The following is an 18,837-nucleotide window of genomic DNA, read 5'->3' as shown; positions in this document are numbered from 1 at the left end:
GGTGTGGACAGGGAGACCACGCTAACCCTGCTGGTGTGGACAGGGAGACCAGGCTAACCCTGCTGGTGTGGACAGGGAGACCAGGCTAACCTTGCTGGTGTGGACAGGGAGACCAGGCTAACCCTGCTGGTGTGGACAGGGAGACCAGGCTAACCCTGCTGGTGTGGACAGGGAGACCAGGCTAACCCTGCTGGTGTGGACAGGGAGACCACGCTAACCCTGCTGGTGTGGACAGGGAGACCACGCTAACCCTGCTGGTGTGGACAGGGAGACCACGCTAACCCTGCTGGTGTGGACAGGGAGACCACGCTAACCCTGCTGGTGTGGACAGGGAGACCACGCTAACCCTGCTGGTGTGGACAGGGAGACCACGCTAACCCTGCTGGTGTGGACAGGGAGACCACGCTAACCCTGCTGGTGTGGACAGGGAGACCACGCTAACTCTGCTGGTGTGGACAGGGAGACCAAGCTAACTCTGCTGGTGTGGACAGGGAGACCACGCTAACTCTGCTTGTGTGGACGGGAGACCACGCTAACTCTGCTGGTGTGGACGGGAGACCACGCTAACTCTGCTGGTGTGGACGGGAGACCACACTAACTCTGCTGGTGTGGACAGGGAGACCACACTAACTCTGCTGGTGTCAACAGGGAGACCACACTAACTCTGCTGGTGTGGACAGGGAGACCACGCTAACCCTGCTGGTGTGGACAGGGAGACCAGGCTAACCCTGCTGGTGTGGACAGGGAGACCAGGCTAACCCTGCTGGTGTGGACAGGGAGACCACGCTAACCCTGCTGGTGTGGACAGGGAGACCACGCTAACCCTGCTGGTGTGGACAGGGAGACCAGGCTAACCCTGCTGGTGTGGACAGGGAGACCAGGCTAACCCTGCTGGTGTGGACAGGGAGACCACGCTAACTCTGCCGGTGTGGACGGGAGACCACGCTGGCTCTGCTGGACAGGGAGACCACGCTGGCTCTGCTGGTGTGGTGGACAGGGAGACCACGCTGGCTCTGCTGGTGTGGTGGACAGGGAGACCACGCTGGCTGTGCTGGTGTGGTGGACAGGGAGACAACGCTGGCTCTGCTGGACAGGGAGAGCACGCTGGCTCTGCTGGACAGGGAGACCACGCTAACCCTGCTGGTGTGGACAGGGAGACCACGCTGGCTCTGGTGGACAGGGAGACCACGCTGGCTCTGGTGGACAGGGAGACCACGCTGGCTCTGGTGGACAGGGAGACCACGCTGGCTCTGGTGGACAGGGAGACCACGCTGGCTCTGCTGGTGTGGTGGACAGGGAGACCACGCTAACCCTGCTGGTGTGGACAGGGAGACCACGCTAACCCTGCTGGTGTGGACAGGGAGACCACGCTGGCTCTGCTGGTGTGGTGGACAGGGAGACCACGCTGGCTCTGCTGGTGTGGTGGACAGGGAGACCATGCTGGCTCTGCCGGTCAGGGAGACCACGCTGGCTCTGCTGGTGTGGACGGGAGACCACGCTAACCCTGCTGGTGTGGACAGGGAGACCACGCTAACCCTGCTGGTGTGTACAGGGAGACCACGCTAACCCTGCTGGTGTGTACAGGGAGACCACGCTGGCTCTGCTGGTGTGGTGGACAGGGAGACCACGCTGGCTCTGCTGGTGTGGTGGACAGGGAGACCACGCTAACTCTGCCGGTGTGGACAGGGAGACCACGCTGGCTCTGCTGGTGTTGTGGACAGGGAGACCACGCTGGCTCTGCTGGTGTGGTGGACAGGGAGACCATGCTGGCTCTGCCGGTCAGGGAGACCACGCTGGCTCTGCTGGTGTGGACGGGAGACCACGCTAACCCTGCTGGTGTGGACATGGAGACCACGCTAACCCTGCTGGTGTGTACAGGGAGACCACGCTAACCCTGCTGGTGTGTACAGGGAGACCACGCTGGCTCTGCTGGTGTGGTGGACAGGGAGACCACGCTGGCTCTGCTGGTGTGGTGGACAGGGAGACCACGCTAACTCTGCCGGTGTGGACGGGAGACCACGCTGGCTCTGCCGGACAGGGAGACCACGCTGGCTCTGCTGGACAGGGAGACCACGCTAACCCTGCTGGTGTGTACAGGGAGACCACGCTGGCTCTGCTGGTGTTGTGGACAGGGAGACCACGCTGCCTCTGCTGGTGTGGTGGACAGGGAGACCATGCTGGCTCTGCCGGTCAGGGAGACCACGCTGGCTCTGCTGGTGTGGACGGGAGACCACGCTAACCCTGCTGGTGTGGACAGGGAGACCACGCTAACCCTGCTGGTGTGTACAGGGAGACCACGCTAACCCTGCTGGTGTGTACAGGGAGACCACGCTGGCTCTGCTGGTGTGGTGGACAGGGAGACCACGCTGGCTCTGCTGGTGTGGTGGACAGGGAGGCCACACTAACTCTGCCGGTGTGGACGGGAGACCACGCTGGCTCTGCTGGTGTGGTGTACAGGGAGACCACGCTAACCCTGCTGGTGTGGACAGGGAGACCACGCTAACCCTGCTGGTGTGGACTGGGAGACCACACTAACTCTGCTGGACAGGGAGACCACGTTGGCTTTGCTGGTGTGTACAGGGAGACCACGCTGGCTCTGCTGGTGTGGTGGACAGGGAGACCACGCTAACCCTGCTGGTGTGGACAGGGAGACCACGCTAACCCTGCTGGTGTGGACAGGGAGACCACGCTAACCCTGCTGGTGTGGACAGGGAGACCAGGCTAACCCTGCTGGTGTGGACAGGGAGACCAGGCTAACCCTGCTGGTGTGGACAGGGAGACCAGCCTAACCCTGCTGGTGTGGACAGGGAGACCACGCTAACCCTGCTGGTGTGTACAGGGAGACCACGCTAACCCTGCTGGTGTGTACAGGGAGACCACGCTGGCTCTGCTGGTGTGGTGGACAGGGAGACCACGCTGGCTCTGCCGGTGTGGTGGACAGGGAGACCACGCTAACTCTGCCGGTGTGGACGGGAGACCACGCTGGCTCTGCCGGACAGGGAGACCACGCTGGCTCTGCTGGACAGGGAGACCACGCTAACCCTGCTGGTGTGTACAGGGAGACCACGCTGGCTCTGCTGGTGTGGACGGGAGACCACGCTAACTCTGCTGGTGTGGACGGGAGACCACACTAACTCTGCTGGTGTGGACAGGGAGACCACACTAACTCTGCTGGTGTCAACAGGGAGACCACACTAACTCTGCTGGTGTGGACAGGGAGACCACGCTAACCCTGCTGGTGTGGACAGGGAGACCAGGCTAACCCTGCTGGTGTGGACTGGGAGACCAGGCTAACCCTGCTGGTGTGGACAGGGAGACCAGGCTAACCCTGCTGGTGTGGACAGGGAGACCACGCTAACCCTGCTGGTGTGGACAGGGAGACCAGGCTAACCCTGCTGGTGTGGACAGGGAGACCAGGCTAACCCTGCTGGTGTGGACAGGGAGACCAGGCTAACCCTGCTGGTGTGGACAGGGAGACCACGCTAACTCTGCCGGTGTGGACGGGAGACCACGCTGGCTCTGCTGGACAGGGAGACCACGCTGGCTCTGCTGGTGTGGTGGACAGGGAGACCACGCTGGCTCTGCTGGTGTGGTGGACAGGGAGACCACGCTGGCTGTGCTGGTGTGGTGGACAGGGAGACAACGCTGGCTCTGCTGGACAGGGAGACCACGCTGGCTCTGCTGGACAGGGAGACCACGCTAACCCTGCTGGTGTGGACAGGGAGACCACGCTGGCTCTGGTGGACAGGGAGACCACGCTGGCTCTGGTGGACAGGGAGACCACGCTGGCTCTGGTGGACAGGGAGACCACGCTGGCTCTGGTGGACAGGGAGACCACGCTGGCTCTGCTGGTGTGGTGGACAGGGAGACCACGCTAACCCTGCTGGTGTGGACAGGGAGACCACGCTAACCCTGCTGGTGTGGACAGGGAGACCACGCTGGCTCTGGTGGACAGGGAGACCACGCTGGCTCTGGTGGACAGGGAGACCACGCTGGCTCTGGTGGACAGGGAGACCACGCTGGCTCTGCTGGTGTGGTGGACAGGGAGACCACGCTAACCCTGCTGGTGTGGACAGGGAGACCACGCTAACCCTGCTGGTGTGGACAGGGAGACCACGCTGGCTCTGCTGGTGTGGTGGACAGGGAGACCACGCTGGCTCTGCCGGACAGGGAGACCTCGCTGGCTCTGCTGGTGTGGTGGACAGGGAGACCACGCTGGCTCTGCTGGTGTGGTGGACAGGGAGACCACGCTAACTCTGTCGGTGTGGACGGGAGACCACGCTGGCTCTGCTGGTGTTGTGGACAGGGAGACCACGCTGGCTCTGCTGGTGTGGTGGACAGGGAGACCATGCTGGCTCTGCCGGTCAGGGAGACCACGCTGGCTCTGCTGGTGTGGACGGGAGACCACGCTAACCCTGCTGGTGTGGACAGGGAGACCACGCTAACCCTGCTGGTGTGTACAGGGAGACCACGCTAACCCTGCTGGTGTGTACAGGGAGACCACGCTGGCTCTGCTGGTGTGGTGGACAGGGAGACCACGCTGGCTCTGCTGGTGTGGTGGACAGGGAGACCACGCTAACTCTGCCGGTGTGGACAGGGAGACCACGCTGGCTCTGCTGGTGTTGTGGACAGGGAGACCACGCTGGCTCTGCTGGTGTGGTGGACAGGGAGACCATGCTGGCTCTGCCGGTCAGGGAGACCACGCTGGCTCTGCTGGTGTGGACGGGAGACCACGCTAACCCTGCTGGTGTGGACATGGAGACCACGCTAACCCTGCTGGTGTGTACAGGGAGACCACGCTAACCCTGCTGGTGTGTACAGGGAGACCACGCTGGCTCTGCTGGTGTGGTGGACAGGGAGACCACGCTGGCTCTGCTGGTGTGGTGGACAGGGAGACCACGCTAACTCTGCCGGTGTGGACGGGAGACCACGCTGGCTCTGCCGGACAGGGAGACCACGCTGGCTCTGCTGGACAGGGAGACCACGCTAACCCTGCTGGTGTGTACAGGGAGACCACGCTGGCTCTGCTGGTGTTGTGGACAGGGAGACCACGCTGCCTCTGCTGGTGTGGTGGACAGGGAGACCATGCTGGCTCTGCCGGTCAGGGAGACCACGCTGGCTCTGCTGGTGTGGACGGGAGACCACGCTAACCCTGCTGGTGTGGACAGGGAGACCACGCTAACCCTGCTGGTGTGTACAGGGAGACCACGCTAACCCTGCTGGTGTGTACAGGGAGACCACGCTGGCTCTGCTGGTGTGGTGGACAGGGAGACCACGCTGGCTCTGCTGGTGTGGTGGACAGGGAGGCCACACTAACTCTGCCGGTGTGGACGGGAGACCACGCTGGCTCTGCTGGTGTGGTGTACAGGGAGACCACGCTAACCCTGCTGGTGTGGACAGGGAGACCACGCTAACCCTGCTGGTGTGGACTGGGAGACCACACTAACTCTGCTGGACAGGGAGACCACGTTGGCTTTGCTGGTGTGTACAGGGAGACCACGCTGGCTCTGCTGGTGTGGTGGACAGGGAGACCACGCTAACCCTGCTGGTGTGGACAGGGAGACCACGCTAACCCTGCTGGTGTGGACAGGGAGACCACGCTAACCCTGCTGGTGTGGACAGGGAGACCAGGCTAACCCTGCTGGTGTGGACAGGGAGACCAGGCTAACCCTGCTGGTGTGGACAGGGAGACCAGCCTAACCCTGCTGGTGTGGACAGGGAGACCACGCTAACCCTGCTGGTGTGTACAGGGAGACCACGCTAACCCTGCTGGTGTGTACAGGGAGACCACGCTGGCTCTGCTGGTGTGGTGGACAGGGAGACCACGCTGGCTCTGCCGGTGTGGTGGACAGGGAGACCACGCTAACTCTGCCGGTGTGGACGGGAGACCACGCTGGCTCTGCCGGACAGGGAGACCACGCTGGCTCTGCTGGACAGGGAGACCACGCTAACCCTGCTGGTGTGTACAGGGAGACCACGCTGGCTCTGCTGGTGTGGACGGGAGACCACGCTAACTCTGCTGGTGTGGACGGGAGACCACACTAACTCTGCTGGTGTGGACAGGGAGACCACACTAACTCTGCTGGTGTCAACAGGGAGACCACACTAACTCTGCTGGTGTGGACAGGGAGACCACGCTAACCCTGCTGGTGTGGACAGGGAGACCAGGCTAACCCTGCTGGTGTGGACTGGGAGACCAGGCTAACCCTGCTGGTGTGGACAGGGAGACCAGGCTAACCCTGCTGGTGTGGACAGGGAGACCACGCTAACCCTGCTGGTGTGGACAGGGAGACCAGGCTAACCCTGCTGGTGTGGACAGGGAGACCAGGCTAACCCTGCTGGTGTGGACAGGGAGACCAGGCTAACCCTGCTGGTGTGGACAGGGAGACCACGCTAACTCTGCCGGTGTGGACGGGAGACCACGCTGGCTCTGCTGGACAGGGAGACCACGCTGGCTCTGCTGGTGTGGTGGACAGGGAGACCACGCTGGCTCTGCTGGTGTGGTGGACAGGGAGACCACGCTGGCTGTGCTGGTGTGGTGGACAGGGAGACAACGCTGGCTCTGCTGGACAGGGAGACCACGCTGGCTCTGCTGGACAGGGAGACCACGCTAACCCTGCTGGTGTGGACAGGGAGACCACGCTGGCTCTGGTGGACAGGGAGACCACGCTGGCTCTGGTGGACAGGGAGACCACGCTGGCTCTGGTGGACAGGGAGACCACGCTGGCTCTGGTGGACAGGGAGACCACGCTGGCTCTGCTGGTGTGGTGGACAGGGAGACCACGCTAACCCTGCTGGTGTGGACAGGGAGACCACGCTAACCCTGCTGGTGTGGACAGGGAGACCACGCTGGCTCTGCTGGTGTGGTGGACAGGGAGACCACGCTGGCTCTGCCGGACAGGGAGACCTCGCTGGCTCTGCTGGTGTGGTGGACAGGGAGACCACGCTGGCTCTGCTGGTGTGGTGGACAGGGAGACCACGCTAACTCTGTCGGTGTGGACGGGAGACCACGCTGGCTCTGCTGGTGTTGTGGACAGGGAGACCACGCTGGCTCTGCTGGTGTGGTGGACAGGGAGACCATGCTGGCTCTGCCGGTCAGGGAGACCACGCTGGCTCTGCTGGTGTGGACGGGAGACCACGCTAACCCAGCTGGTGTGGACAGGGAGACCACGCTAACCCTGCTGGTGTGTACAGGGAGACCACGCTAACCCTGCTGGTGTGTACAGGGAGACCACGCTGGCTCTGCTGGTGTGGTGGACAGGGAGACCACGCTGGCTCTGCTGGTGTGGTGGACAGGGAGACCACGCTAACTCTGCCGGTGTGGACAGGGAGACCACGCTGGCTCTGCTGGTGTTGTGGACAGGGAGACCACGCTGGCTCTGCTGGTGTGGTGGACAGGGAGACCATGCTGGCTCTGCCGGTCAGGGAGACCACGCTGGCTCTGCTGGTGTGGACGGGAGACCACGCTAACCCTGCTGGTGTGGACATGGAGACCACGCTAACCCTGCTGGTGTGTACAGGGAGACCACGCTAACCCTGCTGGTGTGTACAGGGAGACCACGCTGGCTCTGCTGGTGTGGTGGACAGGGAGACCACGCTGGCTCTGCTGGTGTGGTGGACAGGGAGACCACGCTAACTCTGCCGGTGTGGACGGGAGACCACGCTGGCTCTGCCGGACAGGGAGACCACGCTGGCTCTGCTGGACAGGGAGACCACGCTAACCCTGCTGGTGTGTACAGGGAGACCACGCTGGCTCTGCTGGTGTTGTGGACAGGGAGACCACGCTGCCTCTGCTGGTGTGGTGGACAGGGAGACCATGCTGGCTCTGCCGGTCAGGGAGACCACGCTGGCTCTGCTGGTGTGGACGGGAGACCACGCTAACCCTGCTGGTGTGGACAGGGAGACCACGCTAACCCTGCTGGTGTGTACAGGGAGACCACGCTAACCCTGCTGGTGTGTACAGGGAGACCACGCTGGCTCTGCTGGTGTGGTGGACAGGGAGACCACGCTGGCTCTGCTGGTGTGGTGGACAGGGAGGCCACACTAACTCTGCCGGTGTGGACGGGAGACCACGCTGGCTCTGCTGGTGTGGTGTACAGGGAGACCACGCTAACCCTGCTGGTGTGGACAGGGAGACCACGCTAACCCTGCTGGTGTGGACTGGGAGACCACACTAACTCTGCTGGACAGGGAGACCACGTTGGCTTTGCTGGTGTGGACAGGGAGACCACGCTAACCCTGCTGGTGTGGACAGGGAGACCACGCTAACCCTGCTGGTGTGGACAGGGAGACCACGCTAACCCTGCTGGTGTGGACAGGGAGACCACGCTAACCCTGCTGGTGTGGACAGGGAGACCAGGCTAACCCTGCTGGTGTGGACAGGGAGACCAGGCTAACCCTGCTGGTGTGGACAGGGAGACCAGCCTAACCCTGCTGGTGTGGACAGGGAGACCACGCTAACCCTGCTGGTGTGTACAGGGAGACCACGCTAACCCTGCTGGTGTGTACAGGGAGACCACGCTGGCTCTGCTGGTGTGGTGGACAGGGAGACCACGCTGGCTCTGCCGGTGTGGTGGACAGGGAGACCACGCTAACTCTGCCGGTGTGGACGGGAGACCACGCTGGCTCTGCCGGACAGGGAGACCACGCTGGCTCTGCTGGACAGGGAGACCACGCTAACCCTGCTGGTGTGTACAGGGAGACCACGCTGGCTCTGCTGGTGTTGTGGACAGGGAGACCACGGTGGCTCTGCTGTTGTGGTGGACAGGGTGACCATGCTGGCTCTGCCGGTCAGGGAGACCACGCTGGCTCTGCTGGTGTGGACGGGAGACCACGCTAACCCTGCTGGTGTGGACAGGGAGACCACGCTAACCCTGCTGGTGTGTACAGGGAGACCACGCTAACCCTGCTGGTGTGTACAGGGAGACCACGCTGGCTCTGCTGGTGTGGTGGACAGGGAGACCACGCTGGCTCTGCTGGTGTGGTGGACAGGGAGGCCACGCTAACTCTGCCGGTGTGGACGGGAGACCACGCTGGCTCTGCTGGTGTGGTGTACAGGGAGACCACGCTAACCCTGCTGGTGTGGACAGGGAGACCACGCTAACCCTGCTGGTGTGGACTGGGAGACCACACTAACTCTGCTGGACAGGGAGACCACGTTGGCTTTGCTGGTGTGTACAGGGAGACCACGCTGGCTCTGCTGGTGTGGTGGACAGGGAGACCAGGCTAACCCTGCTGGTGTGGACAGGGAGACCAGGCTAACCCTGCTGGTGTGGACAGGGAGACCACGCTAACCCTGCTGGTGTGGACAGGGAGACCACGCTAACCCTGCTGGTGTGGACAGGGAGACCACGCTAACCCTGCTGGTGTGGACAGGGAGACCAGGCTAACCCTGCTGGTGTGGACAGGGAGACCAGGCTAACCTTGCTGGTGTGGACAGGGAGACCAGGCTAACCCTGCTGGTGTGGACAGGGAGACCAGGCTAACCCTGCTGGTGTGGACAGGGAGACCAGGCTAACCCTGCTGGTGTGGACAGGGAGACCACGCTAACCCTGCTGGTGTGGACAGGGAGACCACGCTAACCCTGCTGGTGTGGACAGGGAGACCACGCTAACCCTGCTGGTGTGGACAGGGAGACCACGCTAACCCTGCTGGTGTGGACAGGGAGACCACGCTAACCCTGCTGGTGTGGACAGGGAGACCACGCTAACCCTGCTGGTGTGGACAGGGAGACCACGCTAACCCTGCTGGTGTGGACAGGGAGACCACGCTAACTCTGCTGGTGTGGACAGGGAGACCAAGCTAACTCTGCTGGTGTGGACAGGGAGACCACGCTAACTCTGCTTGTGTGGACGGGAGACCACGCTAACTCTGCTGGTGTGGACGGGAGACCACGCTAACTCTGCTGGTGTGGACGGGAGACCACACTAACTCTGCTGGTGTGGACAGGGAGACCACACTAACTCTGCTGGTGTCAACAGGGAGACCACACTAACTCTGCTGGTGTGGACAGGGAGACCACGCTAACCCTGCTGGTGTGGACAGGGAGACCAGGCTAACCCTGCTGGTGTGGACAGGGAGACCAGGCTAACCCTGCTGGTGTGGACAGGGAGACCACGCTAACCCTGCTGGTGTGGACAGGGAGACCACGCTAACCCTGCTGGTGTGGACAGGGAGACCAGGCTAACCCTGCTGGTGTGGACAGGGAGACCAGGCTAACCCTGCTGGTGTGGACAGGGAGACCACGCTAACTCTGCCGGTGTGGACGGGAGACCACGCTGGCTCTGCTGGACAGGGAGACCACGCTGGCTCTGCTGGTGTGGTGGACAGGGAGACCACGCTGGCTCTGCTGGTGTGGTGGACAGGGAGACCACGCTGGCTGTGCTGGTGTGGTGGACAGGGAGACAACGCTGGCTCTGCTGGACAGGGAGAGCACGCTGGCTCTGCTGGACAGGGAGACCACGCTAACCCTGCTGGTGTGGACAGGGAGACCACGCTGGCTCTGGTGGACAGGGAGACCACGCTGGCTCTGGTGGACAGGGAGACCACGCTGGCTCTGGTGGACAGGGAGACCACGCTGGCTCTGGTGGACAGGGAGACCACGCTGGCTCTGCTGGTGTGGTGGACAGGGAGACCACGCTAACCCTGCTGGTGTGGACAGGGAGACCACGCTAACCCTGCTGGTGTGGACAGGGAGACCACGCTGGCTCTGCTGGTGTGGTGGACAGGGAGACCACGCTGGCTCTGCTGGTGTGGTGGACAGGGAGACCATGCTGGCTCTGCCGGTCAGGGAGACCACGCTGGCTCTGCTGGTGTGGACGGGAGACCACGCTAACCCTGCTGGTGTGGACAGGGAGACCACGCTAACCCTGCTGGTGTGTACAGGGAGACCACGCTAACCCTGCTGGTGTGTACAGGGAGACCACGCTGGCTCTGCTGGTGTGGTGGACAGGGAGACCACGCTGGCTCTGCTGGTGTGGTGGACAGGGAGACCACGCTAACTCTGCCGGTGTGGACAGGGAGACCACGCTGGCTCTGCTGGTGTTGTGGACAGGGAGACCACGCTGGCTCTGCTGGTGTGGTGGACAGGGAGACCATGCTGGCTCTGCCGGTCAGGGAGACCACGCTGGCTCTGCTGGTGTGGACGGGAGACCACGCTAACCCTGCTGGTGTGTACAGGGAGACCACGCTAACCCTGCTGGTGTGTACAGGGAGACCACGCTGGCTCTGCTGGTGTGGTGGACAGGGAGACCACGCTGGCTCTGCTGGTGTGGTGGACAGGGAGACCACGCTAACTCTGCCGGTGTGGACGGGAGACCACGCTGGCTCTGCCGGACAGGGAGACCACGCTGGCTCTGCTGGACAGGGAGACCACGCTAACCCTGCTGGTGTGTACAGGGAGACCACGCTGGCTCTGCTGGTGTTGTGGACAGGGAGACCACGCTGGCTCTGCTGGTGTGGTGGACAGGGAGACCATGCTGGCTCTGCCGGTCAGGGAGACCACGCTGGCTCTGCTGGTGTGGACGGGAGACCACGCTAACCCTGCTGGTGTGGACAGGGAGACCACGCTAACCCTGCTGGTGTGTACAGGGAGACCACGCTAACCCTGCTGGTGTGTACAGGGAGACCACGCTGGCTCTGCTGGTGTGGTGGACAGGGAGACCACGCTGGCTCTGCTGGTGTGGTGGACAGGGAGGCCACGCTAACTCTGCCGGTGTGGACGGGAGACCACGCTGGCTCTGCTGGTGTGGTGTACAGGGAGACCACGCTAACCCTGCTGGTGTGGACAGGGAGACCACGCTAACCCTGCTGGTGTGGACTGGGAGACCACACTAACTCTGCTGGACAGGGAGACCACGTTGGCTTTGCTGGTGTGGACAGGGAGACCACGCTAACCCTGCTGGTGTGGACAGGGAGACCACGCTAACCCTGCTGGTGTGGACAGGGAGACCACGCTAACCCTGCTGGTGTGGACAGGGAGACCAGGCTAACCCTGCTGGTGTGGACAGGGAGACCAGGCTAACCCTGCTGGTGTGGACAGGGAGACCAGCCTAACCCTGCTGGTGTGGACAGGGAGACCACGCTAACCCTGCTGGTGTGGACAGGGAGACCACGCTAACCCTGCTGGTGTGGACAGGGAGACCACGCTAACCCTGCTGGTGTGGACAGGGAGACCAGGCTAACCCTGCTGGTGTGGACAGGGAGACCAGGCTAACCCTGCTGGTGTGGACAGGGAGACCAGCCTAACCCTGCTGGTGTGGACAGGGAGACCAGGCTAACCCTGCTGGTGTGGACAGGGAGACCAGGCTAACCCTGCTGGTGTGGACAGGGAGACCACGCTAACCCTGCTGGTGTGGACAGGGAGACCACGCTAACCCTGCTGGTTTGGACAGGGAGACAAGGCTAACCCTGCTGGTGTGGACAGGGAGACCACGCTAACCTTGCTGGTGTGGACAGGGAGACCAGGCTAACCCTGCTGGTGTGGACAGGGAGACCAGGCTAACCCTGCTGGTGTGGACAGGGAGACCAGGCTAACCCTGCTGGTGTGGACAGGGAGACCACGCTAACCCTGCTGGTGTGGACAGGGAGACCACGCTAACCCTGCTGGTGTGGACAGGGAGACCACGCTAACCCTGCTGGTGTGGACAGGGAGACCACGCTAACCCTGCTGGTGTGGACAGGGAGACCACGCTAACCCTGCTGGTGTGGACAGGGAGACCACGCTAACCCTGCTGGTGTGGACAGGGAGACCACGCTAACCCTGCTGGTGTGGACAGGGAGACCACGCTAACTCTGCTGGTGTGGACAGGGAGACCAAGCTAACTCTGCTGGTGTGGACAGGGAGACCACGCTAACTCTGCTGGTGTGGACAGGGAGACTACGCTAACTCTGCTTGTGTGGACGGGAGACCATGCTAACTCTGCTGGTGTGGACGGGAGACCACGCTAACTCTGCTGGTGTGGATGGGAGACCACACTAACTCTGCTGGTGTGGACAGGGAGACCACACTAACTCTGCTGGTGTCAACAGGGAGACCACACTAACTCTGCTGGTGTGGACAGGGAGACCACGCTAACCCTGCTGGTGTGGACAGGGAGACCAGGCTAACCCTGCTGGTGTGGACAGGGAGACCAGGCTAACCCTGCTGGTGTGGACAGGGAGACCAGGCTAACCCTGCTGGTGTGGACAGGGAGACCACGCTAACCCTGCTGGTGTGGACAGGGAGACCAGGCTAACCCTGCTGGTGTGGACAGGGAGACCAGGCTAACCCTGCTGGTGTGGACAGGGAGACCAGGCTAACCCTGCTGGTGTGGACAGGGAGACCACGCTAACCCTGCTGGTGTGGACAGGGAGACCACGCTAACCCTGCTGGTGTGGACAGGGAGACCACGCTAACCCTGCTGGTGTGGACAGGGAGACCACGCTAACCCTGCTGGTGTGGACAGGGAGACCACGCTAACCCTGCTGGTGTGGACAGGGAGACCACGCTAACCCTGCTGGTGTGGACAGGGAGACCACGCTAACTCTGCTGGTGTGGACAGGGAGACCAAGCTAACTCTGCTGGTGTGGACAGGGAGACCACGCTAACTCTGCTGGTGTGGACAGGGAGACTACGCTAACTCTGCTTGTGTGGACAGGGAGACCACGCTAACTCTGCTGGTGTGGACGGGAGACCACGCTAACTCTGCTGGTGTGGATGGGAGACCACACTAACTCTGCTGGTGTGGACAGGGAGACCACACTAACTCTGCTGGTGTCAACAGGGAGACCACACTAACTCTGCTGGTGTGGACAGGGAGACCACACTAACTCTGCTGGTGTCAACAGGGAGACCACATAACTCTGCTGGTGTGGTGGACAGGGTTGGAAGGTTGTCTCAGAATTCATTTCAATATCATTGTCATATTTTGTGAAATTTGTTGTTTCAAGGCAGCAGTATAGTGCAAGACACAACGGTTAGTTACAATAACGAGACAGATAGATACTGCAAAAGAGGAATAGCAAGACAGTGGTCATGTGTTCATTTGCCATTCAGAAATCTGATGGCAGAGGGCAAGACGCTGTTCCTGAATCAGAGTGTGGGTCTTCAGGCTCCTGTATCTCCTCCCTGATGGAGACCCTAACATAAGGTTACAACAGGACCTGAATTATTTGGGGAAATGGGGCAAGAAACACAGAGGAAATTGAACCCAGATAACGGTGAAGTGATGCAGGTTAAGGAGTCAAATCAGGGCAGGAGCTTGTAGCTGTGTTGTAGAGGGGTACATTGTTCTCTGAAAGTAGAGTCGCAAGTAGACTGGGTGGTGAAGAAGACACTTGGCATGTTGCCTTCATCAGTCAGGAGACTGAGTACAGGAGTTGGGACATTATGATGCTGTTGTACAAGACGTTGGTAAGGTCACACTTGGAGTATTGTATTCAGTTCTGGTCGTCCTGCTATAGGAAGGATGTGATTCAGCTAGAAAGGATGCAGAAAAGATTCAGAGGAACGTTGCTGGGATTGGAGGGCTCGAGTTATAAGGAGACTGGGCAGACTGGGACAGTTTTCCATGGACTGTGGGAGGCTGAAGGGGACCTTGCAGAGTTTTAAAACATCATGAGGGCTAAATAAGGTGAGTGGTTACAATTTTTTCCCCAGAGTAGGGATTCTACAACAAAAAGACACAGGTTTAAGGTGAGATGGGGAAAATTTACAGGGGACCTGCAGGGCAACTTTTTCCACCAGAGTTTGGTTAATTTACAGACCAGACTGCCAATGATAGTGGTTGAGGCAGGCAGAGACTTTAAAAATATTTAAAAGAGACTCGGACAGGTACAAGGATGGGAAAGGTTGAGAGGGATATGGGCCAAATGTAAGTAATTGAGACTAGCTCAGATAGAAATCTGGCTGGCATGGACTGGATGAGGCGCAAGGGCTAATTTCTGAGTGGGTGGGGGGGGAATGGAATACCACAAGGGGAGGGGCTAGAAATGGACTTGAACTGGGGTAACTGGCTTGCAGGGAGAATGGTTCTCAAACAACAGGGAACATTGAAGATGGTGGTGTGCAGGCTGTGTTCCCAGGTGGGGGCACTAACACCAGAAGCAAGGACTAGATGGCATGGTTTTACACAAGGGAAGATATTTAGAGGCTATTTTCCACCTGGAGAGTGGTTTATGTATGGAATGAATTATGGAGAGAGGGTGGACTGGTTGGGACTTCATTCCCTGGAGCATAGGAGACTGAGGGGTGACCTTACAGACATCTATAAACCCACAAGGGGCACAGATAGGGTGAGGGCACAGAGTCTTTTACCCCAAGGGTGGGGAATCAAGACCCAGAGCGCACAGGGTTAAGTTGAGAGGGGAGAGATTTAAGAGGAACCCAAAAAAAAACTTTTTTTCCCCAGAAGATGGTCTGTATATGGAATGAACTGCCAGAAGCAGTTGAGGCAGGTACTTTTGAAGGATAGGTAGATGGAGAGGAAAGCTCTGGAGGGATATGGGCCAAAGGCAAACAGAGGAGCAGGCTCGGCTGGGAACAGAGGCCGGTGTGAACCTACCTGAGATGGGGCAGAGGCAGCCGTGGGCAGCTGGGGTACTGGAGGAGAGGGGCTGAACTGCAGGAGCGTAGCAGTGTCAGTCCCCTGACCGACTCACTCTGTCGTATCAGCTGACTCATTCGCGCCTGGTACCGGCTCAGTAGCTCCAGCACCTGGGGTGGGGGGGGGGGGGGAGAAAGAGAAGGGACAGTCAGTTTGAGTGGCAGCCTGCACTAGCTATGGGAGGTAGAGGGAGGAGGAGAAGAGGAAGAGTAAGGGGGGTTAGGGAGGACAGGTAGGGGGAGGGGACAGGTAAGAGGGAAGAGGACGGATAGGGGGATCTGGAGGGTAGGAGGTGGTCCGGATGGAGAGGGGAAGGTTTGTAATGGAGAGGGGTGTTCTGGACGGGGAGGGGGTAGGGGAGGAGTCGGTAGGGGTAGGAGGGTGGGTGGAGAGGGGTGGAGGAATTGAGTTTGGGGTGGAAAACAGAAAGGGGGAGAGGGGCTAGGTATAGAGAAAGCCAGTGCGTGACAGAAACAGTAAGGGATAGAGAGAGTGGATTCAGAGAGATGGGATGAGAGACAGATAGATCATAAGAAATAGAAGCAGGGGTCGGCCATCTGGCCTTTCGAATCTGCTCCGCCATTCATTAAGATCATGGCTGATCTGGCCATGGACTCAGCTCCAACTCCCTGCCTTTTCCCCATAATCCTTAATTCCCCTACTATGCAAAAAAAGGGTGGAGATCAGTGAGGGATTGGGAGGGTCAGAGAGAGAATGGAGAGAGTGAGGAGAGCAGCAGAAAGAGTCTAGGAGTGCAGAGGGGGGAGAGGGGCAAGAGTGAGTGGCAGGTGAGGTGAAGAGTCCATGGAAGTGTGAAGCAATGAGGGACACAGATGGGTCAGGTGTTCAGTGATGCGACACACCATTCCTTCCTCACTCCCTCACCCTACCTTGCGGTTTTTCGGAGAGCCAGCGGCACGAGCCCAGTCCTCGGGTGATCGCCCCAGGCTGTCATGTAACCGGAGATCCCCTCCGGTGTCCAGGAGAGTGGCCAATGCATCAGGGAGGCAGGAGAAGGTCGCAGCGTGGACAGGCGTGCTCCCGCTGTGGCAGCGACTGTAGTGCGGGAGGGGGAAACAGGTCAGCGGGACACGCATCGAGAGGACCCGCCCACGCCACCAAACACAAATCCAGCACGCTGTGCTAAACTGCAAGTTTAAATGTAAGCATCAGCCATAGCCTGTCCTGGTCCTGGTCCAACCACAGACAAGAAAGCCTCTACTTCCTCAGGCGGCTCAAAAACCTTGGCACATCCCAGTCGGCCTTCCTTCATTTTTATCAGTGCCCCAGTTCAGTCCGGCAGCTGCTCTTTCTATGACCGCAAGAAACCGCAGAGTTGTGGACATGGCTCAGCACGTCATAGAATCTACCTGACCCTCCATGAACTCTGTCTACACTTCACACTGCCTCAGTAAAGCAGCAAAGACCCACACCCACCCAACATTCTCTCTTCTCCCCACTTCAATCTGGCAGAGAACGCAAAAGCCTGAAAAAACGTACCATCAGGTTTAAGGACAGCTTCACCCGTTCCCTAGATCTCACCATCTACCTCGTCATGGCCCTTGTACATTACTGTCTGCCTGCACTGCCCTTTCTCTGTAAATGTAACACTTCATTCTGAATTCTGTTACTGTTTTACTCTGTTCTACCTCAATGCACTATGTAACGATCTGATCTATCTGAACAATGAGTACCTTGGTACCTGTGACAATGATGAATCAACTGATATTCCACCTGAAGTAGTTCTTTCTGCCTACACAATATAGTCATAGGATGCAACAGGCCCTTCAGCCCATCTAGTCCATTCCAACCCGGTCTTCTGCCTATTCCCATTGACCTACACCCGGACCATAGCCTCCATACCCCTCCCATCCATGTCCCTATTCAAACTTCTCTTAATCAAGCTCACACCCAGTATTTCTGCTGGTAGCTTGTTCCATACTCTCAGCACCCTCTGACTGACAAAGATTCCCCTTAAACATTATGTTCTAATCTCACCCAGCATCAATGAAAAGAGCCTTTATATATTTACCTAATCTATCTCTCTCATAATTTTGTTTACCTTTATCTAATCTCTGTCAATCTCCTATGCTTCAGGGAATAACCTTCATCTATTAAACTTTTGCCTAGCTCAGGTTGTCAAGTTCCAGCAACGTCCTTGTACATTTTCTCTGCATTCTTTCAATCTTCTTCTAAGTCAGTAACCAGGACTGCATACAATCCTCCAAATGTGGTCCCACTATCTTATAGAACTTCAACATAACATCCCATCTCTTGTACTCAGTACATGGATTTATGAAAGCCAATGTGACAAAAGCTTTCCTGTCTATCTGTGATGCCACTTTCAATGATTTTGTGTGTGTGTGTGTGTGTGCGCGTGTGCGCGCGCGTGTGTGTGCGTGTGTGTGGTGTGTGTGTGTGTGTGTGTGTGTGTGTGTGTGTGTGTGTGTGCGTGAGTGTGCGCGTGTGTGTGTGTGTGTGCGTGCGCGTGTGTGTGTGTGTGTGTGCCCTTTGGAGTCGTTGGGGCGCTACCATGACAAGCTTTTTGCACCGATCTTTTCGGTGATTGCTCATCGTACGGCGCATCTCAGGCATCTGAAACCTGGCAGAGCCCATCCCTCTTCAGGTTTTCTGGAGCCGGCTGGATTCGAACTCGGGAGCCTTCGCTCCAAAGTCCAGCACTGATGCCACTACGCCACCAACCAGCCTATGAATTATGTGCCTGTATTCCCTGATCCCTTGGTTCCACCACACTCCTCAGTGCCCAACCTTCAAGACCTACGTTGGCTGGTCCTACCAAGGTGCTAAACCTCGCACTTGTCTGCATTAAATTCCATATGCTATTTTTCCAGCTGATGCAGATCCCTCTGCAAGCCACGATAGTTTTCCTCGCTGTTCACCCCCAGTCTTGGAGTCATCCACAAATCTGCTGATCCAGTTCACCACATTATTATCCAGATAGGTGATATAAATGACAAACAACGTATCCCACCCCACCAACCCTGTGGCACTCCACTAGTCGTACGTGTCCAGTCAGAGAGGCAACCATCCACTAACGCTCTCTGGCTTCTCCCGCAAACCCAATGACTAATCCAATTTACTACTGCCAAGTGACTGAACTTTCCTGACCAGCCTCCCTTGTCAAATGCTGAGCTAAAGTCCATGTGGAAGCATCCACTGCCTTGCCTTCGTCACCATTCGTGGTAACTTCCTCAAAGAACTCTGTAAGATTGGTTAGACACAATCTAACACA

The 18,837-nt window shown here is 59.4% G+C and overlaps 1 protein-coding gene across 1 annotated transcript in view; it reads right to left on the bottom strand.

Annotated features, from left to right (window-relative positions):
- The window catches only part of tex14 (testis expressed 14, intercellular bridge forming factor), an 80,849-nt gene that overhangs the window by 60,586 nt on the left and 1,426 nt on the right, over positions 1-18,837 (bottom strand). The window contains exons 3-4 of the mRNA XM_073034187.1: positions 16,475-16,640; positions 15,543-15,694 (exon numbers count right to left, since the gene is read on the bottom strand). Of these exons, the coding sequence (XP_072890288.1) occupies positions 15,543-15,694; positions 16,475-16,640 (318 nt within the window). The remainder of the gene's footprint in view (positions 1-15,542; positions 15,695-16,474; positions 16,641-18,837) is intronic.

This window comes from Hemitrygon akajei, chromosome 31 (assembly GCF_048418815.1).
Source record: "Hemitrygon akajei chromosome 31, sHemAka1.3, whole genome shotgun sequence".
Taxonomy (NCBI): Eukaryota; Metazoa; Chordata; class Chondrichthyes; order Myliobatiformes; family Dasyatidae; genus Hemitrygon; species Hemitrygon akajei.
This window is presented reverse-complemented; position numbering and strand designations above follow the sequence as displayed.